The sequence below is a fragment of the Paramormyrops kingsleyae genome, chromosome 17 (assembly GCF_048594095.1).
Source record: "Paramormyrops kingsleyae isolate MSU_618 chromosome 17, PKINGS_0.4, whole genome shotgun sequence".
In the NCBI taxonomy this organism is placed as follows: Eukaryota; Metazoa; Chordata; class Actinopteri; order Osteoglossiformes; family Mormyridae; genus Paramormyrops; species Paramormyrops kingsleyae.
The window spans coordinates 19,308,452-19,332,850 of NC_132813.1; the positions used below are offsets into that span (position 1 = coordinate 19,308,452).

Sequence of the window (24,399 nt, forward strand, 5' to 3'; positions counted from 1 at the left end):
AAGTATGTCTGTGTCTGTGAGCCTGGAGTCCTAAACAATGGAGAGATTCATCTCCAAATAAAATTATATTAAAAAACATTAAACTAATAATAAGGAAGAGGCATGGGGTCATTGATGTAAAGAAGATGAGAAAATATGTGAAATATACATCAGTGGAAATAAAAACATCTTGGTAGAGACGTTCGGTGCAGATTAAAGGAGTTATGTTATTAAAGGGAAGTAATTTAGTGTTCGATGGAACTCCTGTCTGAAATAACATGAAGTAAAGAGCTCAGCTGGGTACTGGAAGACAAACTGATGACCTTGGCGGCTTAAAAAAAGATTTGCAAACACCAGCAGGTCTGTTCGTCCCATTCTTACCTGCAACCCACCGAGCTCGTAACCAGGGGTAACAAAAAGCCATTTTCAATGTTTCGTTTTCCCTCTATTTTCGTATAGTGTTGTTTTCTTTTTTTCAAATGCCTAAACAAAGGCGGTAGGGGACGGATAAGTGTACAGTATGGACATGTGGCTTCGTGTTCTGATTGGCTGTGTGGAAACATGTGACAAACCCGCCGGTGGAAATGACGCGGGTAGAAGGAGTGGGAGATTCGCTTTAGAGGCTATAAGGACAGGGCTCGCTGTGATCATGCAACATCCAGGCGATGTCAAAGGTCAAGATCAGGCACAGGTTAGGTTACTGAGAGCTTGGACACGGTAGTAGATACCTTGATTCATGGTGTGTGTTAAACACCAAACAGATATTGATACTATGTTATTGATATCATACCTGATAGATCCTGTTATGAAGATCCTGTGAAGGAAAAGACCGACACATGAACTGACTGGTGAAGACTGACTAATGACAACCCCCCTGAGCTTCCAGAACGTTCCACAGGGGCCCCCATGCTTATCATGGATGGGCTATGGTAGTGCTGGCTGTATGGCTGGGTTCTGTCTGGGGCTAGCCTTAGAAGAGGCACAGGATAGAGCCCCCAACCCCACAGTGACCCTACACTGACCCCACAGTGACTCCACAGTGAGCCCACAATGACCCCACAGTGACGCTACACTGACTCCACAGTGACCCCACAATGACCCCACAGTGACGCTACACTGACTCCACAGTGACCCCACAATGACCCTACACTGACCCCACAGTGACCCTACACTGACCCCACAATGACCCTACACTGACCCCAGTGACCCTACGCTGATCCCACAATGACCTTACACTGACCCCACAGTGACCTTACACTGACCCCACAGTGACTCTGCAGTGAGCCCACAGTGACTCCACAGTGAGCCCACTCTGACCCCACACTGAGCCCATATTGACCCCACAGTGAGCCCACACTGACTCTGCAGTGAGCCCACACTGACTCTGCAGTGAGCCCACACTTAACCCCACACCGAGCCCACACTGACCGACTCCCCCTCGGTGAAGACATGGCTCCCAAAGCTCCACGTGATGGTTGGCGTGGGGTCTCCCAGCGCCTCGCAGGTCAGCATCACCTGCTCCTCCAGCTCGGATGTCGTCAGGTTCTCCAGGTATGTGATTTTAGGCTTCACTGCAACAGGAAATTTCCGGATGTCACGACTAAAATCCAGCCATGTTGGGTTTCCGTCAGGTGGGTTTGCTCAGCGTCGCTTACCAAATACTTTGAGGCTAATCTCCTTCTCCTGCTGGCCGGCCTTGTTCCTGGCAGTGCACACGTACTCGCTTTCGTCCAGCTTGATGATGCCTTTGATTGTCATCTCCGAGCCATCCTCGTTGAAGCTGTACTTATTCCCATTTTCAAGAACGATTTTATTTCTGCCGATTGTTATGAAAAAGAAGAAAAAAAGAGGGTAAAATAAAAGAATCCTGCCAGAGAAAGCAGCTCCACCTGGTGATTAACCTCACGTTCCCGTTCGTGTACTTACTGACACAGAGCCTAATCGCTACCATTCAGCTTCCCAGACAGCATAAGGCACAAGATCCACTCTTGGCCTTGATTTGGGCAGCGTGGATTATTTTATGTTTCAGCAGCTTGCATACATTTCCTCCTCAGAAATGTCATATGATTAGTCATATGGTCCTTCTGTGCACAGTCTTCTTCTCTCCTTAGGCAAGACCAACCATCCTGGACTCTGATCTTGCCTAAAGAGCCACCACTTCTGCTTCTGTAACCATCCTTGACTGCTTCTGAGGTCCACAACCCTGCCAGATCCACCCCAGCATCCCTGAACACCTTGCTGGTTCCCCAAAAACCTCAGTCCCTCCCCAGGGATTGTTAACCCCGAGTGCTCCAGCCTACCGTGTCCAGGTGACAGTGGGCTCTGGGGAGCCATCGGCATCGCAGGCCAGGATTACGGGCTGGCTCATGTCCGCCGTGGCGTTCACCTCCGCCTGCCGGATCCTGATAGTCGGAAAGACTGAAACATCGGCGGGATCAGAAGCTGAAACACGTCTGTACCTGCTGTCGATAGCCATAATCGAAGACACTTAACTGACCATGTTAAATGCAAACAGACATAAATAAACAAAAACAACCACACTGATCATGAAGGAGGACATTGAGGGTTAAAGAAGATTCATGCCGAGGATATGGCATAGATCAGGGAAGAGGACACTAATAGTTAAGAGTGATTTATACTGAGGGTACCCAATAAATCATGCGAGGGGACATTAATGGTCAACAATGACTGATATACGGGGCACGGGATAGATCATGGGAAGGGACACTAATGCTCAACAATGACTCGAGTAACAGTACTAATCACAGGACACTAATCTGTAAAAGTGACTAATATGGAAGACGCCACACTCACATGGGAGAGCAGGCTGCAGAACAGAGGGATAACCAGAGGAATAAACAAAGAAAAACAGAGGCAGACATGGAGCAGAGAGAGAGAGAGAGAGAGAGAGAGAGAGGGCTCACCATTAACGATGACATCAACGGGCATGAGGCTGATCTCGCCCCGCACCATGACCCGACCCTCGCACACGTACGTGCCTTCATCGCTCTTCCTGATGCCCCGGATCTGCAGGTGGTTGTTATTCAGGATCTTATATCGCACTGGACAGGAAACAAGCAGTGCAGAAAGACAGCAGGAAAGAGGAAAACAAGTTAATCTTGACGAGGTTGCATAAGCTTCCTTTCTGCTAAATGTACGGCTTCCATACAGATCTACGAGTACCTAATGCTCCTGTGAGAAATGGGCCAGAGCCGCAATGGCAAAAAGAACAAGATACCAAGCACAAGATAGGACAGCAGATGCTGCAAACTGTGGGAAAGACCCAATAAACCTTCCAGCTTCCTACCAGCAATGGTATGCAGTAGTCAGGATGCACGCATTCAGAGAAACGCTCCATAAAGCAGTGAGTGTGGAATGAAACTGTGTCTCAAAAACATCTGGATGTAGCCTAGAAACACAGCAGACTGCACCATTCTACTGCGATTTCCTGCAAAGAATGTGGGTGGTTAAAGTCCCACGTTTTTCTGGTATTTTATTATCCATCCATCCACCCATCCGTCTGTCCATCCATCCATCCATCCATCCATCCATTTTCTGAATTCGCCTGTCCTACTCAGAGTTGGAGCCTACATTATTATTATTATTATTATTATTATCATTTACTAAAACTTTTTATTTAGATTTTTTTGTGTATGCTTGTTTTAATTCCTTTATTTTAAATGTCTATAAAGCACTTTGTAAACCCTGTGGTTAAATCAGTGCTATATAAAGAAATGTTGATTGATTTATTCATTAAAGTGGCATAAGCAGATAAGCATGGACCAAAAGCTCAAAACACCCGTAAGCGAAGACGAGGAATCGGCCAGGTCTCACCGTCGTTCTCAGCCCTGACCCTGATGCCCTTGTGTCGCCAGGTGACCACAGGTGGGGGGGAGGCCACCACGTCACACACAATGCTGGCCGTGTCGCCCTCCGTGAACTCCTGGGGGGACGGCGCATTTTTAATTTCGAGCTGTTCTGGAAAGGGGAGACGACACGGTCGTTGGGATCATACTGACATGCAGACAGTAGGGGGTGTAGCGGTGAAAAGCGCCACCGCTACACCCTGTGAGCCTCAACAGCTTTGAGAGAATCCTGAGTTCTTAGGGAGGCAGGTAAACAAAAAGCCAGTCTGAACTGATGAATGACACCGTACAATGGGTTCGGCCTGCAATTTACATCAGTCAAAAAGGAACGGAAAAGGTCTGTTGTTGCAGCCAGGAGTTATTTATGAAGCAGAAACCTCATTAGTCCAGACGAACGGGATCATTAGACTTTATTTTGTGCTCTATTCTCTGGCTGCTTTTGACTTCACGCTGAGAGGTTGAAATTTCCACTAAGGGAGCTGGAAAGCGAGACAAAATCAACCCCTATCAAGCCCAGGTGGTCAGGGACCCGGAGCGCGCGCTGACGGCGGGACGAGGCTTACGGAAGATGGTGACGTTGATGGTGCCCTGGGCCTCGGAGTCCCCGCTTCTGGCCACGCATCTGTAGACGCCGGCCTTGTCGAGGTCGGCGTTGTAGATGATCAGCGTGGAGATCCTGTCGCTGAGCGTGATGCTGATGTCCGGCCGGTTGGGCGATATCTTCTCGCCGCTTGGCAGGTACCAGTCAATCTCCTGTGTGTCGGTGTCGACTGGAGGAGAGGCGGAAAAACGGGTCACTGACATCGACTGGTGATTTGGAGCGGCAAGTAATGGCCGAGGTGGACGAGTTCCTGACATCAGGGCTCTGGGAAGCATGGAGGTCGGCGAGGGACTTTCAGACAGTATCAAAGGGGCTCATAAAACAGGCCAGCGAGAGCCTTAGAGACTCTCTATGCGGCAGCCATGACACCAAAAAATCATCTATGCAATAATATCATGCCAGTGTAAGTGGGGCAATGTGTGGCTCAGTGGGTTAGGGTACTGTGCCTGTGATTGGAAGGTTGCTGGTTCAAATCCCTGGGTTAGCAGAGTGATGTCACCAAAGGCCCATAACCCCTCCCCCAACTGCTCCAGGGACTGCCTGACCTCTGCTTTCTCAAACACATACGTCACCATAGATAAATGGGTCTGCTGAGCAAATGAAATCTGTAAGACTCGCTCGCAGAGGGATGGCAAATGATGTCATGGGATGGGGGTGTGTGTGGGGAAAGGATGGGGTCTTAAACAAGGCCTGTAAAGGGAGATGGTGTTAATTAGCAGGAAACAGCAGGTGCTTATCATGTAAGTGGGGAAGGAGTTTGGTCGGCTTGGGTATCAGGGCCCAGTTACAGAGCTGTGTGTCTTACAGCGTTTCTCAACCTCATCCTCAGGAAGCACCAGATGGTCCACATTTTTGCTCTCTCTCCAATTGCCAGGGAATTTTGAGAGAGCAAAAACCTGGACAGTCTGGTGGTGTCTGAGGACTGGGTTGAGAAACGCTGTTTTACAGGACTGGCATTAAGGCTGAACTGACTAAACATGACTCCTCATCTACCTTCCATTCAAAGCCACCCCCACAGGTTACAAATTGCAGTTTTTTTGATATTTGTGATAATTGGCCAGTAATTTCCTCTCCCATTAGAGCATCTTGCCCGTCCTGCACTGTGTGATAGGGCTTCGTAATTTTCACCTTCATCAGCATTAACCTTCAAAAATTAATGAAATGTGATTAAAGTCCAACTGAGTTCTTATCACAATCATATTAATTCAATTGTCTGCGATACGTACGCACACACGCGCACGCACATGCACTCACACACCTGCACCTGATACTGCAACCTGTCATCTTCCACATTGCTGATTTTAATTAAATTTTATTTTCAGAGAGCTCATCTTGAGTGCTGCATTATAGAAAATAATCACTTCTGCTGTTAATCTCCCATTAGCTTTAGGGGGAATTTGATGCTCTTGTATTACGTTGCCCACGCTCACAACAACAAACCCAGTTAAAACCCAATTTAACCCCAACAAAAGATGCTACATGCTAACACTAAGTAAACTAATGTATCCAATTTAACCTCAACAGGAGATGCTACATGCTAACACAATGTAACCTAATAGATCCAATGTAACCCCAACAGAAGATGCTATATGCTAAAACAATGTAACTTAATGGATCCAATGTAACCCAACAGGAAATGCTATATGCTAAAACAAAGTAACCTAATGGATCCAATGTAACCCCAACAGGAAATGCTATATGCTAACACAATGTAACCTAATGGATCCAATGTAACCCAAACAGGAGATGCTATATGCTAACACAATGTAACCTAATGGATCCAATGTAACCCCAACAGGAAATGCTATATGCTAACACAATGTAACCTAATGGATCCAATGTAACCCAAACAGGAGATGCTATATGCTAACACAATGTAACCTAATGGATCCAATGTAACCCAAACAGGAGATGCTATATGCTAAAACAATGTAACCTAATGGATCCAATGTAACCCCAACAGGAAATGCTATATGCTAACACAATGTAACCTAATGGATCTAATGTAACCCAAACAGGAGATGATATATGCTAACACAATGTAACCTAGTGGATCCAATGAAACCCCAACAGGAAATGCTATATGCTAACACAATGTAACCTAATGCTAATAACTTAACGTAATGTAACATAACGTAACATAACATAACATAATGGAACTGTATTAACCCCAAAAAACATGCTACATATTAGCTAAAACAATCTCATGGACTGAATTTAACACCAACTAAAATTACTACATGATAATAGTAAAAATATACTGCACTAAGTGCCCAATTTATTAAGGTACAGCTAGCTAACTAGAATCAGGCAGTCACCTCCTTATTCTTCAAAACCATGGGTGTATGAGCTGTGCTGTTCAGAGAAGCCATTCTGTATATCATTATTGTACTGAACTCTTCCTTTTGCACGTGTCCTTCTTGGAAGCTTTAACAAGTTGGGCAGTTCTCCTCTGGCCTCTCTCATTAACAAGGTGTTTTGGGCCGCATAGCTGCCATTGACTGGATGTATTTTGTTCATCACACCATTCTCATTAAACTCGTTGCCACTGCAGAGTGTGATTATCCAAGAATGGCTGTTTCTGAGATGCAGGAACAACCATGTCTGCCACCAAAATGCCAGGTTTAAAATCACTAAGATCAGGCATCTTAGCCGTCTCAATGTCAGTTAGTGAACCTCTGGTTATTAGAAGAATAGAAGTATGACAGGCTTGCTGTATTAAAACTAATCACATAAAAGAAACCTACCCTTTCAGTGCTTACATGAAATGTAAAGTGGAGTGTGTGTGTGTGTGTGTGGATTAGGCTTATATTACATTGTGGGGACCAAATGTCCCCCACAGTGTAAGAAAAACCTAGTATTTTGACACTGTGGGGACCATTATTCAGGTCCCAACAAAGATCTGTGAATGCAATCAAAAAAGTAAAAATGCCAAAAGTCTCCTGTTTTGTTTGGTTAAGGTTAGGGCTGGATAGGGGTTAAGATCATCATGTTGCGATTAGAGTCTTCCTCGTAGAAATTAATGGAGAGTCCCCACAAAGATACTGTATAAATACAGGGGGTAGAGATACCATGGGGTCTCACAGATTTAGGGCCATCCACCCTCCAGTTACAGGTAGCAAAGCATGCAGGATGAGTGGCGTAATGAGTTGCTTATCTGGCATGTCGTTTCTGATGCACATGGTTGTCCAGATTTCATGAGCCCCCTACCCCATACCCTGTGCCAGATGGCCAGCAATGTATTGTCTGAAACTCTGTGATTCTCTGTGTGACCCTGTGATTGTCCTTCTGGGCCCCTGTGTAATTGGCTACACAGTTCTCCCTGTGACTCGCCGTTTCCCTCCATCACTCAATATGTGATTAGCTACACAGCTCTCCCTGTGACTCGCCGTCTCCCTCTATCACTCAGTGTGTGATTGGATACACAGCTCTCCCTGTAACTCACCTCTCCCTGCGATTGGCTACGCAGCTCTCCCTGTGACTCGCAGTTTCCCTCCATCACCCTGTGTGTGATTGGCTACACAGTTCTCTCGGAGACTCCCTCTTTCCCTCCATCACCCTGAGTGTGATTGGCTACGCAGCTCTCCCTGTGACTCGCAGTTTCCCTCCATCACCCTGTGTGTGATTGGCTACACAGCTCTCCCTGTGACTCTCAGTTTCCCTCCATCACCCTGTGTGTGATTGGCTACGCAGCTCTCCCTGTGACTCGCAGTTTCCCTCCATCACCCTGTGTGTGATTGGCTACGCAGCTCTCCCTGTGACTCGCAGTTTCCCTCCATCACCCTGTGTGTGATTGGCTACGCAGCTCTCCCTGTGACTCGCAGTTTCCCTCCATCACCCTGCGTGTGATTGGCTACGCAGCTCTCCCTGTGACTCGCAGTTTCCCTCCATCACTTTGTGCAGGGCCGTGTTTCATTCTCTGTATGATTCTTAATGAACCATAACTGTTATTCTACATGTGGCTCCTTTATTCTGTATTTAATTCTCTTTGTGTTATTCTGTTATATTCTGTAATTCTGTGTGGTTCCCTTTGTAAGTCGCTGTGTAGCTCTGTCCCTATGTGCATAATTCCGTTCCATTTCTGCAGGTGATGACACACTGTGCATGACGTGTTTACTGGGGATGTGTCATGCTCTTCTGCCTCTGCTGCAAACCTACCTTCACAAAGGAAGAACTTGGACTGTCCGACGCTGATTTCGCTGTAGGAAGGGGTGACCTTCACCTCCAAGGAAGCTGAAAGAGAGCAGATGTCAAGGTTTAAAACACGCCATGCCATAAATCATGGTCACACACAGAATATTTTGGAATGTGTATGAACATTGTGTACATTCTTGTCTAACCTCATGGGACATTCTTGGGGAGGGCCACAAAAACAGTGAATTCTGCTTCTGGAATCACAGAGGAGCCGTACATCGCATTAAACTGACAGTCATGGTGAGATCCGTACGACGACAGGTAAAACAACTGGTAATGCTTTACATTAACTGCACCTTCATAATGCCTTTATAATACATTAATACGTAAAACATTCAATGCAACTTCATAATGCATTCATAGAACGTTCATAAGCAGAATCTAAGTACACCTTAACATCTTAGCTTACCTTTAATAACACCTTTAATATACATCAATAACAAGCAGTATATGATAATAACAATCATTATAATCATTCAATCATATAATGTTTGTTATTAATGTATATTAAAGCTGTTAAGGTATGATATGATGTTAAAGTACAGTTGCATGCTGCTTATGGAAATTATATGAATGCATTATGAAGGTGCAGTTCATATAAAGCATTACTAATAATTTTTTCTCATATTAAGTATAGACTCTGAACCTCATTAGTTCATGAATTTTCATATTTTCCATGTTTTCTGGTTTTGACCAGAGTGGAGGCGACCAGAATGTCTAAATGCTTCCTGAAATACATCCAGAATTCATCCAAACATAAACAGTAAAGGCTAATTATTCTATCTAACCGCGGTCCAGTTTACTGGACCAAGATCTGACGCCTGGTGCCAGTCTCCAGCCGGCACCGTGCCGAAGCTTTCGGCTCAGCTTCAGGGCACATCAGAGGCTCGCCGGGTCCTGGTTTTGGTTCCTGCTAATTGCAAAGCCTCTTTTCTCTGTGCCATTGGCTTCAGGTAGATCAGGAGTGTAATGCGGAGCGATAAGGAAAAGTACAGAAATGGCTTAAAATACCTACTTAAAGTTTTCTCAATTCCCACGAGACATTTTTCTTAAACTGCATCAGTTAAGAAGGAGAAAATAATGAGTCTTCCGAACATTAAATCCAAGTGAACACATGCAGTGAAGCGAAAAAACTTTTTTTTAATACGACTGGGGTATTATATTGCCTATAATATCTGTGTAGGGCAGCAGTGATATTTCCCTGATGCTGTCCAGGACACAGAAGTCAGCAGGGCTGCATTAGAGAAGCACCCCAGAGTGATTAAACAACAACCACACCTACGCCAGCAAGAGTGTCCCCTAGGCGTAGATGCAGAGCACTCCCTGGATCTGCAGAACCCCACGGAACCCCCACCCTACACACACAAACTCACACATATGCAAATGTGTAACACACACACATATTTATTTTTCTATCTTCGAAGGAATCATCCATAATTGCTATGGGAAAAACCCTAATCCCAACAAGGACACCCTACCCTTACTTGTTTGATTGCAGTCACAGATTTTTATAAAACGGAGTTTCCCCTTGTGAGGACCGAAAAGGTGGGGTCCCCACAACATCAAATGAACAGGTTTTTATCACATTGTGGAGACCAAATGTCCCCACAATGAAATATATTCATGTCCCACACACACACACACACACACACACACAAACCCACAAACACACACACACACACACACACACAAACCCACAAACACACCCGCCCTGCTCTCTGCTTCACAGCCTTTACTCCTGAGACCAGCACTTGCCATCCATGACTTCTGCATTGAAGAAAACACCACAGTCCACCACAATTTGCGCAGCGACCAAAGCGGCTTGTAGACCACAAGCCCAGGGGACACGTGACGGCCCCTAACGAGCCAATGGGCGTCTGCTCTTTGCCTGCTCTGACCACCACCCCAAACAAAATCTCCAATTAGGATGGCATGCTAGAAAGACACGGAGGGTGATTAGGGAATCCGGCGCGGTTCCACTCCAGCTGGTACGCATGCCTCTCCATTCCCCTTCACTCAGTCATGCCACAAAGTTGTGTTTCCGGAACCTTCTCCCCAGTGTCCGCCTGGGACGGCCATCTCTCAGAGAAACAACCACGGACAGACATAATGGGAGTGAATTAGTCCCAAAGTATTGCAACTTGCACCTTGGGCACGTGGAGCAGCCAGGAAAGAGACGTTCAGCCAGAGAGGCTCAGTGTCCATGTCACTTGTCCGGCGAGGATAAATCAAGCAGCACGGAGGAGTGGGAAACCATACAAATGCGAGTTAAGAGTCACGTTCATCTGAGAATTAAGTTTAAAGTGCTAAGAATAGAGGACAAAACATTTTATGGTCAAGGCCAGAACAGAACCAATTAATAAAAGCTTGAGTGAAAGGCTTTTAATTAAAACTAAATCAGGCCAAGTGCAGCGGAGAGCCAGGTGAAAATGGCTGATAATTCTTGCCTTGCTCGCTGTGATGGCAGTCGTCACACAAGCTCTGTCCCGCGCTCACAGAAGCAGGGAGAGGTGGCCCCTGGTTCCGGAAAAACCATGATTTGTTTACAGTGGGCCACACAGCACAGCGCCACCTACAGGCCTGAGAGTGTCGCCACAGAGCAGAAACATGAAAGGAGACGGTCCCACAAGACAAGCATATCTATGTAACAGACTCATTTACTTAAAAAAGAAAAATTATAGTGTAAAAGCTACAGTAGGTGGTTATGGTTTTGGTGAGCTGAGGTTAGGAATCAATAGTTAACAGTACATGAGAATGGTGAGTCCATAGAAAAAAAGTTATACTGAAGCTGTGTGTGTGTGTCTGCGCATGTGTGTGTGTGTGTGCGCATGTGAATGTGTGTGTGCTCTTCCGCATGCCATTGTGTGTGTGTCCCTGTCTTAGACTGTCTGATATCATGTGTGTGTGTGTGTGTGTGTGACCGTGAGACAGATGGATTTTCACACGCATGCCTTCCTCCTCTTAGCGCCTTAAATTGTGAAAGGTACTTCGCACGTACAGCTCCCAGGCAGCCGTTATTAATGTTTGCGGCTGGGGTGGAATCTCATATTTTACATATTTAATATCTGCTCTCTGATTAAAATGCATTCGGAAAGCAAACAAGAGCAATCCAGATGTATGTGAGTCAATCTTGGGCTGAGGACCCAGCAAACATTACTCTGTACTTCCTCTCGACCCTCTGTGGCTCTGCGACCACGGGAAATGCCATTAGCACTGAGAGAACATCAGGACGTATGACCAGAAGCAACTCTCCAGCCCCCAAACTCTCCAGGAGAGCTGAGTGACAGCCTGACTTCCACTATGCAAGATCTGACCACGTCAAGTACAAGGAGACATGAAGAGAGAAGAAAGAGAGGAAGTGTCTCTGAGGGGAAATACAGACAGTAGTTGCACTCTGATGGAATGGCAGCATGTCACTGAGTAGAAGCGTGTTTCTGGAACCTTCCAACCGGAAAGCAAGGCAGTACTAGGCACGGGGAGGGAAGTTGTGCAAGTACCCAGAAAATTGGGGCGACCTGAACGAGCGGAACGGGAGAGACTGAATGCGAGGTGCATGAGAACAGAACAGAAACAAAGAACAAACAGCAGCGCAAACATTGATGACAATCGGCCGCGTGTCAGTGTGACCTTCGGAAAAGGTGAACTCTGTCTCTCTCTGCATCATGCTCTGGCACGTAGCAGGGCTCCATCCACTCAACTCTGCCATTTTTATTTATATGTACTCTTTGCCTTTATTTTCAGCTTCAAATCCCCCTGGAAATAATACTAAAGCCCAGAAAAAGTGATTTTCCGACCTTATCTCTGGGAACCGAATCTTATCACATCCATCAAGTGGGTTTTTACATTAAAGTTGAGGTATGAGCTGTTTCTGATATGGTGAGAACATCTGACATGGCAGAATGTCAGCGAACTTTTGAGTGAGTTGCTTCGTTTTTTTCGTTTGCACAACAAATATAAGCTGTGACGAATTCAGGCCTCGGGCTCCTGATACAAACAGGGGTTAAGCCTCTGCGGTTCTGATCCATGTTCCTCTAAGTGGACCAGATCCAGCGAATCTGTGCATGTGTGTGTGTGTGTGCGCGCACGAGAGAGAAAGAGAGAGAGAGTAAACTGCATGCTCGCATGTTTTCAGCCAAATTCCTTTCAGATTCACTGGTGTGACATGTGACTCACTGCTTATTACCGTATAACACGCCACAGGGGAGTTGGACGCGTCACGCATTAACGCCCTTTACCCACTGCTGCTGGGTACGCACCCTCCCTCCAGCACACATCCTCCACCGCGTGCATGCACAATCACACAATCACACAATCACACAGCTCCTCTCACCAATGTGCAGACATGTCCTCCCTTTTTTCCTCACAAACACACACACTCATTCTCTTTCTCTCTCACACACACACACACATCCTCTCTCCCTCTCTTACACATACACACACTCATCCTCTCCCTGTCACACACACACACATCCTCTCTCCCTCTCTTACACATACACACACTCATCCTCTCCCTCTCTTACACACACACACTCATCCTCTCCCTCTCACACACACACACATCCTCTCTCCCTCTCTTACACACACACACTCATCCTCTCCCTCTCACACACATCCTCTCTCCCTCTCTTACACATACACACACTCATCCTCTCCCTGTCACACACACACGCATCTTCTCTCCCTCTCTTACACACACACTCATCCTCTCCCTCTCTTACACGCACACACACACACACACTCATCCTCTCTCCGTCTCTTACACATATTCACACACACACACTCATCCTCTCCCTCTCACACACACACATCCTCTCTCCCTCTCTTACACACACACACTCATCCTCTCCCTCTCACACACACACACATCCTCTCTCCTTCTCTTACACATACACACACTCATCCTCTCCCTGTCACACACGCACACGCATCTTCTCTCCCTCTCTTACACACACACAAACACACACACTCATCCTCTCCCTCTCTTACACACACACACTTACTCTCTCTGTCTCACACACACATACACACAAACAGACATACTTTCTCTCGCTCTCACTCTCTGACACACACACACACACAAACACAGGAACACACAGGCAGACACACACAGGCTCATTCTCACTCTCTCTCACTCAGGCAGACACACTTACTCTCTCCCTGTCTCTCACACTCTCACAAGCACACAGACAGACACAGGAGGGAGCCCGTCTTGATTGTTAATTCCCTATTAAGCAGACTTATCACTCCCCTTTCAGATGCTGCCCAGCGCCGTTTCGCCCCACAAAAGCAACACAGACAGACAGGCACAGTGGGGGGGTCTACTTCATCCGCGGCGCCAACACCCACACGCCACTGTACCCTCAGCCTGTGGGCCTGAGCTAGCTGCCGCACCGAGCCGTCGGGAAGAGCACATAGACCACAGAGACGCAGGGAGCCGGCCGGACAGCACAGGCGCTTCCAGGGGTCACCAGGGGTCACCTGCCGACAAGCAGGACGGTTTATAGAAGCTCTGCCTAAAAGCGTCAGGATTTCACTGCCGTAAAACGGGGTCTCGCCTTTTTCCGCGGCGCCCGAACCTCCGATTACTGCATCGCTCGCGCAGGATGTTGTGGAGATTTGGCGCATAAACAGTCTCCCCGGGGCCACATCAACCAGCCCCGGCCCCGCTAAGCTGCGAGGAACGCAACAGGCGTAATTAAGAGCGGATAATCTCTGCAGAAAAAAAGCTTCTAACCTAAACTACTGACTAAAGAGTTTTTTTTTTTCTTTAAAATTTTATGCTCTCCTGTATAATGTGTTAAGATTACAGGATAATTTACAGGATAATCCTTTTCCCCGACAGGGAGGTGTCTGCCCACAGAGTGTAGATGTGCTCATGCCTGAGGTGGCGGACCTTTGGGAACGACACCTAGTAAATTAATTGCTCTTTGAACGCCGAACAAGGCCTACTTGATGCAGACGGATCAAAGATGGGGGACGCAGAGAAGAACCTAGATGTCTGGGCAATGGTGTGGGAGAGGCTGGCGGGTCCAGAGGACCGAGCTGGCACCTCCCAGGGGGCCAAACACTCGATACTGATTAGCGAGCCGCGTTGGCCAGCGTGGGGAGAGGCAGACAGGCCGAGCAAAGCCCGCGTCCCTAAGGAGACGTCAAGTAATGTGCTTCTCCAGGCAGTAATTTAAGAGCGCCATACTTTAGCAAGCCACATGATAACCATTTTCCAGCTTAATCTGAGATTTAATTTGAAAGTTGTTAGTGGGAAATAAACAAAGGCAAACAGCTCCCCACCCCCCCTGCGCTGCGGAGCACTCATCCGAACCCCTCCAAAATTGCTGAGGAGCGAATGCAGGCACAGGCTCCGGGTTCGAGGATGGATTCGCCTCTCGCTCAGTTTACACGCTTGCTAAAAATCTCCAACACCTGTAATTACTGCTTACACACCAAGCAGAGGCGGGGGGGGGGGGGGGCGTTATGGACCCTGAGATGTGGCAGTGCAGCATTTTAATAGCCGCTTGTGGCCACCGGGCTGTTCAACATGCCGTTAAGCCCAGAGCCATTTTCCTCTCACCGTCTCTTCACCTGTGAGACCTTCAATCCAGCGTCAGGCCTCCTGCTGCAGCTGCTTCTTGGCCTTTGCGGAGTAAATCCCGCAGACTCACCCACACAGAAAAACTGGGCACGTCCAACTTCGGACAAGGACTCGGGTGAATCAGGTGGTTCCTGGGTGACTTTCACATGGTCGTCTCTGCTCTCTGGAGCTGATTTCAAAGCCGTGTTAATTACGAATGTCATGAGCCCTGGCTAACGTAGCAGTAGCATCCATCCTTAGCTTAGCAGGCTCTGGATTCACATTTTACCAGCAGCCTTTTCTCAAGGACAAAAGAGAAAACCTCCCTTATGGGCAGAACAGATCATGACTACACATAAGGCAGCACCCACAATCCCCCAAGTGCATGCTGGGTAACTGCAAGGCTAAAGCAGGCCGAGGAGGAATGTGGCTTCCTAGCCTGCATGCTAACACGCTATCGGCACTATGAATTCCAGTCATGGAGGAGGTGGGTCAGTGAACAGCGGAGGAGGGTCTGAATAGGCAGCTTAACGGAAGCTCAACATGCACACACACACACAGGTTTGTAATTATATCTTTGTGGGGACTCTCCACTCATTTCTATGGGGAAAACTCCAATCATGACATGACAACCTTAACCCCTACCCAGCCCTAACCTTAACCACAAGTAATCAAATAAAATAGGAGACTTTTGGCATTTTTCATTTTTAGATCTTTGTGGGGACCTTAAAAATGCTCCCCAGAACGTCAAAATAGCAGGTTTTTATCACATTGTGGGGGACATTTGGTCCCCACAATATAATATAAACCTAATCCACACACACACACACACAGCAGGGTTTTCCTTTCAAACGCATCAACCCAAAATTCACTTAGCAGACGGGCTGCAGTAGGCCGACCACAACACAGGCCGCGGAGATCAGATGCACAATTCTCAGGGCAGGAAACGGCTTCCATTGTTAAAGTGCAAAGTACGGGGAGAAAATCCACGTTACGGTGAGACACCCCCAACAGCGATGAAAGCAGCCTCGGTGAGGTACGCAAAGTGCTCTTCGCCGACTCAAAGCCCGAAGCGAGCCGAACGCTTGCCCCGCAGTGCGCTCACGTACGACCCGCATACCAAGCCAGGCCTGTGACTTGTTCACTTGCTTAAACTTTATTTCCCCCTCAAATTGTTTTGTACATGAGAGGCAGGAGCCTATTCCTGGATTCCGAGCTCCTTCCGGAAGCTTCCCATCAACAATGAGTCACGAACACCAGAATTCTGTCAGGCTCCCCGACTTGGTTAACAAAAAAAAAGATAATAATGTACCTCACATCATTCGCTGTTGGTAAAGGGCAGAGGGAGAGGGTAGGCAGCGTGTACAAACAACGCACGTCTCTTTATTCTATTTTCTGACCAAATTGATTTAGTGGGAGTCTGGAGGCACAGCACTGCTTTTGGGGGTCTGAGCTTAATGGCGTCCCACGTCTGTGAGACCGACGCCGAAATGTCAGCGCCGGGCCCGACTGCATCACGCAGCCCCGCCGCTCTTTCGACAAATGCCCCCCTACCGGCACTAAAAAGAGCCTTGCCACCCTCATGGGCGCCCCCGTCTCCTGAAGCCCGTGTCACTCCTCTCCCAGCAGGGCGCGCAGATCACAGCATGACGGACGGCACTCCGGCCCACCAGCCCTCTGCTGGGGGATGAGTTCGGCTCACTTAATTATTATTATCTCTCTAAGTGACAGCGCCCCATTTTGCCAGGTTGCCTGGTAACCGGCGGCAGGGCACTGCCACGCAGATGACGCCTACGGATGTGAGGTTGGCGCTGCCAGGGGGCTTAACGTGCACATCAGCTCGGCGTCAGCTGATTTAAATTCTTGCAGAGGGGCTAACCGCTCCGACTGGCCATTTTTAAGGTGCCCCCCCCCCCCCATATATGCACTAACAAGACTGAAGAACCACGATTTGCTTTGGCGGCAAAGAACAGCAGGCCTGCAGCACGCGTCCTACCCTGGCCACCGCATCTGCTCTGGGGCAAGGTGCCGATGGGGCAGCCAAAGTCTGAGAGCGGGCGTGCAGGATCTGGGGCCCGCCAGACCCCAGCGGCGCTCGTTAGGAGCCGGCCAAAGCCCTGTTTGCAACGGCAGCCAGACGCCACACCACTGAAGTCAGGGCAGGGCGTGCTGTGGCCATCCATCTACATCAGTGACAGCGCCACAGCGGCCTCTCAGAGCCGCGCTTTCATTATCTGGGCTAACTCAACCAGCTGCTTTTACCCACGGGAGCCACAATAATAGATCATTCACCCGGGGATGAAATAACGCCTGCTTGAGACATTTCTGCCTCCCAGCCAATCACAGCGCGAGAGCTTCCTCCACTAGGCTGCCTCCCGGCCACTCGCAGCATGAGGGCCTCTGTCACTGCGCAGCCTCTCGGCCAATCGCAGCATGATAGTCTACTTCTCTGCACCGCCTCTTGGCCAATCGCGGCGTGGCAGTCTTCTTCACTGCAACGCCTCTCGGCGTGGTAGTCTCTTCCATCACGGTATCATCCAGCCAATCACAGTGTGGCGACTTCCTCCAATATGCTGCCTCCTAGCCAATCACAGCATGATTCCGCTACCATGGGGATCAGGACAGCAAATGAGGGCCGCTGGTGTATCCCTCTATAGCTAAACATGAGAACGCAGCTTTGGTACAACAAACGCAGCTGCCTGTGTGGGCAAATTAAAACGTGTAAATTAAAATGGAAGAAATCTAAGATTCTGTGTTTTCCGTTAATTATTGTGGCAGCAGGAAAATCCATAGCCAAACTGCTCTGTCTCTAATTCTCTCATGACAAACCTCATGAGAATTGCACTCAAAAAAACTCAGTGGAAAGTTCACCTTCTCACACACACACACACACACACACACACACATATAAGACCGATGTCAAATCAGTAAGAGGCCTTCTCAGCTAGCATATGTACTATGTATATACTTGGGCTTCTCATTGCCTCTGGCGTTCCATTTTAAAATCCAAACCCAAAAGGATGGGAGAATCATTTATAATCCAAATGAATTCTAAATAATTAACGAGGTTTTCTCTCTTATGAGCGCTCGTAATTTTAGTGGATAAATTAGGGGAGCAGAATTCTGTCACACAGTTGCCTCTGAAAGGCTCGTTCCGTCTGAGGGATGTGAGGTCGGTCCGGTTTTCCCGCGGTCACTTTCCGCCGCCGCCCCTCTGTCCTCCGGCAAGCGCATTTCCGAAATCCGCCGCAGCCGGAGACGGCCAGTGACGTCCCCGAAGGTGAAGCGTTAAGGGCTACAGTGGAAATCACGAGGGCACATCGGGTTTCCAAGACAACCCGGCCCGAAGCAGTGTAGGGATCGGACACACCCTCCGGTAGGTGCTCACTTCCTGCAGGGAGATGCGCCGCAGAGCCCTTTGGCCAATCAAACGGCAGCATTTCAGCAAGCACCCTCTGTACCACCGGGACCAAACTAACATTGATGGCCATGTCAGTCTCACTGCATAACGACACCAAATACACAACAAATTATTACCAGATTCTGTGAGCACTGGCAACCCATCCTGAGGCAGCCTCACCCACCCCCCCCCCCACCCCCCGCAACCCCCCAGCGACCCCGTGCTGGATACGCACTTGGAAGAAGTTGGAAGATGGATGGGTGGATGAATTATTAACAACACGGTGGTTTAAGTGGCCCCAGTCAGAGTCCAGTGGGGGGAGGGGGGAGGGGGGACTGTGAAACTGGGATAAGCAATCAGGACAGCACTAAGGGTCAGAGATGTGATATATGTATCTGCCTTAAGAGCATCCTAGGTGAAAAATGCATTTTTAAATAATATAATAAAATAATGGAGAAAAACCGATAACCAGCCCCTGAGGCATGCACACGTATTACTATTCATTAGGTAAACTTGTGTGTTTCTTATAAATAGTAATAGCCGTGATTTTAAAAGGGATAATGAATGCAGGAGAGATCATCATCTCTCTCACCCGGCATCTGATGCGGGACGGAGATGCCCCATTACGGACGTGCTGCTCTCGTTCGTCTTGGTGTGCCGGTACGACCTGCATTAAAGCTCACAGAGGTGCCGAGGACTCACCGCTCGCCCCACGGGATAAGGCCGCTGCTCGATATCACTGTGCAGTATTACCCTCGCTGGTCTCTTCCCATAAATAAACCAACACCTCCTGCCGGATTTACACGCGGAAATACATCTGCCTGTCGTTTAAGGCTTATAATTGAACGTGTTTATTACACTGTCATGTAATTTGTGCTGTTTGCAAATCCTCCCCCTGTCACTCGCTGCCTGTATGCTTCATCGTGGTCCTGGGGGAGCGTTACTTCATGTCACCGTGTACCAGTATAGGGACACTATGACAAACAAAGGCCTCGACTTGACTTAACGATAATTAAAAATGAGGCCGTGGTGCCATGAAGGCTCAGTGGATGTTGTCTCGCTGCGGTTGGGCTGTGGTTTGCGGGCCCTCTGCCCCACCTGAGCGCTGAGACTGCAAGCTCAAGCGCATCTCCACTGGGTTCTCCACCTTATCCCTGCATTCCCGAGACAGGCGGTTCCAGCAGCCTGCTTCCTAGAAATGAATCGTGTATGATTGTATGTGTGCCATGCGAGCAGCTGGTCCCCCTCCGAGGCTGTGCCCCGCCTTGTGCAATGTGCTCCATAAGTGCTTAGGGCAAATGCACGCATATTTCCAGATGCTTCCCAGGAAACAAGATCCAGGCGTGAAGCAGAACGGCAGCATTAACTATGCATTAGTCCTCAGAGGAGACCTTTCTAAGACCGGCAAACAGAATATATGAACTACAGGAAGAAATAGCGGTTAGCTGACAATTTTACATCAAAGTCAGAAAGCAGATGGCAGCAGGATCCTACTGCATTCTGACACCCTCCTTGTCTCCGCAGAAATATTTATATGACCTAAAAATCCAAAATATCCCATTATTTCAGACATAAAATCTTCTAGGACCGGTTGATCTTAAAGCTTGAAAAGAAGAAGCACTTACCATCTCATATGAAGGAAAAAAAAAACATGTCATGTGTTATAAGGAACAGTCATAGTGCTTGGAGAAGAAACGGCACGACCATTTGTGCTAGTAATCTCAAAATCGCATCATTCAGATCGCGTTAATCGTGTCAAACGTCACTTTTGGTGGTACCTCCCTCAACGTTAACCATCTAGGACAGTGTTTGGCTCAGTAGGTTAGGGGTCTGTTTGGTTCATTATCCTCCTGAGACCCAAGGAAAAAAGTGTCCTTCAATTTTAGGTTATTTGTCTTTGGAGGAAATAAGACATCCTACAATTTAGATTTTTTCAAATTTATTTTTATTTTTAATTTCACAGCATGTCGTCCTTTAGTGTACAACAGGAATAAATATGTTTCCTTACATCAGTGAAAAGATAGATGCAAAAATAAAATGTCCACTACAATGGACATAAATGAATGGGTGGGGTCTCAGGAGGATGTATCATGGGTGAGGCTGCGATCACGGCCCTTAACCCCGACCCCTTCAGGATTGCTGGACGCCAGCAGACCCTGCTCGATGATCCCAAGCTTACCCTTCTTGTACATCACTTCGAACAAAAAAAAAAAACTCTGTTAAATAAATAAAAGCAAATGTCAACAGAAGCACATCCCTGAAGGAAAATCCTCAGAGCAGCTCTGCGAAGTTAAGCAGAGGTCTGTTCTCTCAGGACAGGTGTGAGCCTCTGTGAAGTGGAACAAAAAGGCTTCTTTTTTGTTTTTAGATTGGTGACCTTCATTCGCTTGCAGCGGTGTACAAAAGGTCTCGGGCACTCTTTGACAAACTGACTCCGATTTCCCAGACGGGCCGGGGAGGAGCAGCGGGAATCGCACGAGAGTCACAGGAAGTGTCACCCCGATCTCCGGAATTTATTTCCGTTTTTCTGTTGCATCGTTTCGAATCCGCTTCCTCCAAAGGGTCAGCTACCACATTCAGTCTGGGTGTATTTATGAATATGTCACTGAGACCCTCCCTCTGCATATCCGACTGCCTCGCTCCACAAACAAGGCACAAAAACCCGAACCTGAGGACATATTGTAGGAATCACATTTTTCCCAAGAAAATCATTTCCCTGGACAAGCTCTCGCCATCCTATCGCACGCAGACACACGCCAGCTTTCCCTGCCTGCTAAATTTACTTCATGTGAACCACTTCTATATGTGGGGCAACACCCAATTCCCCGAGCCAATTCTTCTATCAAGAAATCCTCCAGGTCCTTGGCACTGATTATATACGTGAGGATTATTTTCCAGTCCTGCTAGCAAACTACTCAAATACAGCGGTGACCCAATATTTACGAGCCACGATGTCTCTGGCGTTATTTTAAAAACTATTTAAAAAAAGAACATCTCGTCATGAAAACAACACATTCCATTGGCAGATATTAGAATCTTCATGTTGTACACCGAACTATGTTTATTAAGCTTGAGCTCTACTACTCAGCACACAATGGGATGGCTAATGAACCCAAAATCAACAGCTTCTATCTTCCTCTAAATGTTTGCCCTTCAGCGGCACGAGAGTCTAAACTAAACTCCAGTGGGGTAGCTGGTTAAATCAGAGAAGTCTCTGGCCAGGGCTTCCATCTTAGATCAGCCTTCAGCATCGCTGGGTATTCATTTACCTGCAAAATGACTGGTGGACACACCAACTGTTTACATACCAAAGGTGCACTTTGCTTGCAGTTAACGAAATTTAGGCAAACATGCAAATCCTAAAACTCTCCCGAGTGGCTCCCCAGAACCTCCAGAGTTCCCTGCCTGGCTTGATTCACACCCAAGCCAAAAAACAGCGCTTGTATGGACCATCACCATTCCATATGTGGGGGGGAGGGGGGCCTGTTTACACAATGACCTATGTTGCTGAGCTACTGAATCGGAGACATCTGGGAAAAGGGAGACCGGGCATCGTGCATTTCAAGGTGTGAACACCGGCATCTCGGGTAGTAAGAGTGCAGAAACACGGAGGAAGGTAAACAGAGTTTCCTTCATAATTCATAATTATTCTGCAGTGCACAGTGAGCCAAGTGGGCAGCCTGGGAAAGGGAGCATCCCATAAGTAAAGGCGGAACTAGAACGTAGGGCCTAGACCCAGCTGCCAGCTGGAATTTGTTTTAATTTCGATAAAGACAGTGAAGTGACCAGGACAGAGAGTGAGAGGCTTCCGGACCCCATTAAAGGTATTTAATCACGAGCGGCACCTTTATAGCCATCAAAGCCTGTACAAACACAATGCAGAGAGCATTAAAAATGTAGCCCGAAATGACAGGCTCATCGGGGGCTGTGTGGTGTTAATGGAAACCTGGCCTGTTTCTGCAGACGAACTACTGCACCGTGTGACACGCGGCATCTATTAACCAGCTGTGTGCCGGCACCAAGCGCGTGACATGCAGTGTACACCAACTGCATTCAGACCAAAAAATAACAATTAAAATAGCGTCCGGTGAGAGTTTCATGCCACGTTGGCTCTTTGCCACGTGAAAATCGCGCACCTGTGTTTACGGACAGCGGGCCATCCTGTGGGGGTCAGAGAAGGGGTGCGATGGGCACAGAGGTGGGGGTCACGCTACCAGCAACCCCTCTGACGCGGTTCACGATGACGGCCTCCTGCTGGCAGATTAATTACAAGGCTTATCTGCCATGCTCCCGAGAATCTGTTATGTGCCTATTGAGTGTTTATTCCACAGATCGGAGGCGGATTAGAGCACAATGCTTTGTCTGAACATTATTATTGTTTTCTGAAAAATTAAATTAGACACAAGTAATTCACATGTTATGGAGCTTGCTTCATATATATATATATATATACATACACACATATATATATATATATATATATGTGTGTGTGTGCGTGTGTGTGTGTGTGTGCAATCAAAAAAAAATATTGTATTTTTTTTTTGGTTACTTATTAGTTATGGTTAGGGTTATCATTGTCGGGATTAAAGTTTTTCCCATAGTAAAGAATGGACAGTCCCCACAAAGATATGAATACAAATGTGTGTGTGTGTGTGCGTGTTTGTGTGTGTGTGGTGCCTCTTGGTGGGTATCACTCTTGCCTCACGCCTCTGGGATCAGGGTTCGAGTCTCTGCCTTGGGTCTGTGTGTGTGGAGTTTGCATGTTCTCCCCGTGCCGTTGTGGGGTTTCCTTCAGGTACTCCGGATCACCCCCACAGTCCAAAAACATGGAAATGGATGGATGTCTGTGTGTGTGTGTGTGTGTGTGTGTGTGTGTGAGCGGGTTTACCTATCCTTATGGGGGTTATGTCCCCATAACGTACAGTAATAAATATGTTTTTTATAAAACAGCAGGATCCTACTCTATTTTATAAAAATCGGTGACTGCTATGAAAAAACTAAAAATGCAAAAACTCTTGTATTTTGTTAGGTTACTTATGGTTATGGTTAGGGCAGGGTAGGGGTTAAGGTTGTCATAGTTAGCGTTAGCATTTTTCCCATTGAAATGAATGAGCGGTCCCCATAAGGATATGTATACCCCACGTGTGTGTGTGTGTGTTTGTGTGTGTGTGTATACGTGTGCTCACAGAAAGTCTTGGGATGCTTGCATAATCAATACATAAATGCTATGTCCCCTGGGCTTGATGCCACCATGCGTGCCCATGCCATCACGCTGCCACAACTGTGCCTCACAGAGGATGTAAGAGTCTTCAGAAGTTCCCATCTTCCACCACACACACCTGTCCATCTGACTGAAACATGTTGATCTCTGTCCCATCAGTCCATAGGATCTTTTCCCAGAATTTAACAGCCTTTGCAATATTATCATTTGCAAATCCTAATCTTGCCTTTCGGTTCTTGACATCCAAATGTGCGCAATCTACTCCCAAGCGTCTGTGTTGAGATGCAGACATTTGCAGTACTAACTTCTTGCTGAATTTGTGTTCCAGTTATTTTACCGTTTTTCCTGTCATCAGTTGTGCGTGTGGATTTCAGACGACCTGACCTTGTTCCTCTTTCTTTCCTGTGCTTCCAAACATGAACACTTGATTTTGGAATGTTTAACACATCACCAATCTTCCGCACAGACATTTTCTTTTTATTAAGTCTCAAAATATGTTAACTGACTGATTCATTTCAGTTCTTGCCATTTTGCTTTGTATTGCGGTGGTAATCATTGACTCTCAAAGAG

General features: G+C 47.4%; 1 protein-coding gene across 8 annotated transcripts in view; it reads right to left on the bottom strand.

Moving 5' to 3' along the window:
* Window positions 1-24,399, bottom strand: part of LOC111851302 (neural cell adhesion molecule 1-like) — a 102,346-nt gene that overhangs the window by 26,232 nt on the left and 51,715 nt on the right. For 6 of the 8 annotated variants that reach the window (XM_023826077.2, XM_023826076.2, XM_023826078.2 and 3 more), the window contains exons 2-9: window positions 8,605-8,679; window positions 4,409-4,615; window positions 3,814-3,957; window positions 2,904-3,041; window positions 2,280-2,397; window positions 1,635-1,795; window positions 1,408-1,550; window positions 770-793 (exon numbers count right to left, since the gene is read on the bottom strand). In XM_023826077.2, coding sequence (XP_023681845.1) covers window positions 770-793; window positions 1,408-1,550; window positions 1,635-1,795; window positions 2,280-2,397; window positions 2,904-3,041; window positions 3,814-3,957; window positions 4,409-4,615; window positions 8,605-8,679 — 1,010 coding nt within the window. The remainder of the gene's footprint in view (window positions 1-769; window positions 794-1,407; window positions 1,551-1,634; window positions 1,796-2,279; window positions 2,398-2,903; window positions 3,042-3,813; window positions 3,958-4,408; window positions 4,616-8,604; window positions 8,680-24,399) is intronic. The other 2 variants (XM_023826080.2, XM_023826079.2) reach the window with 1 other exon arrangement.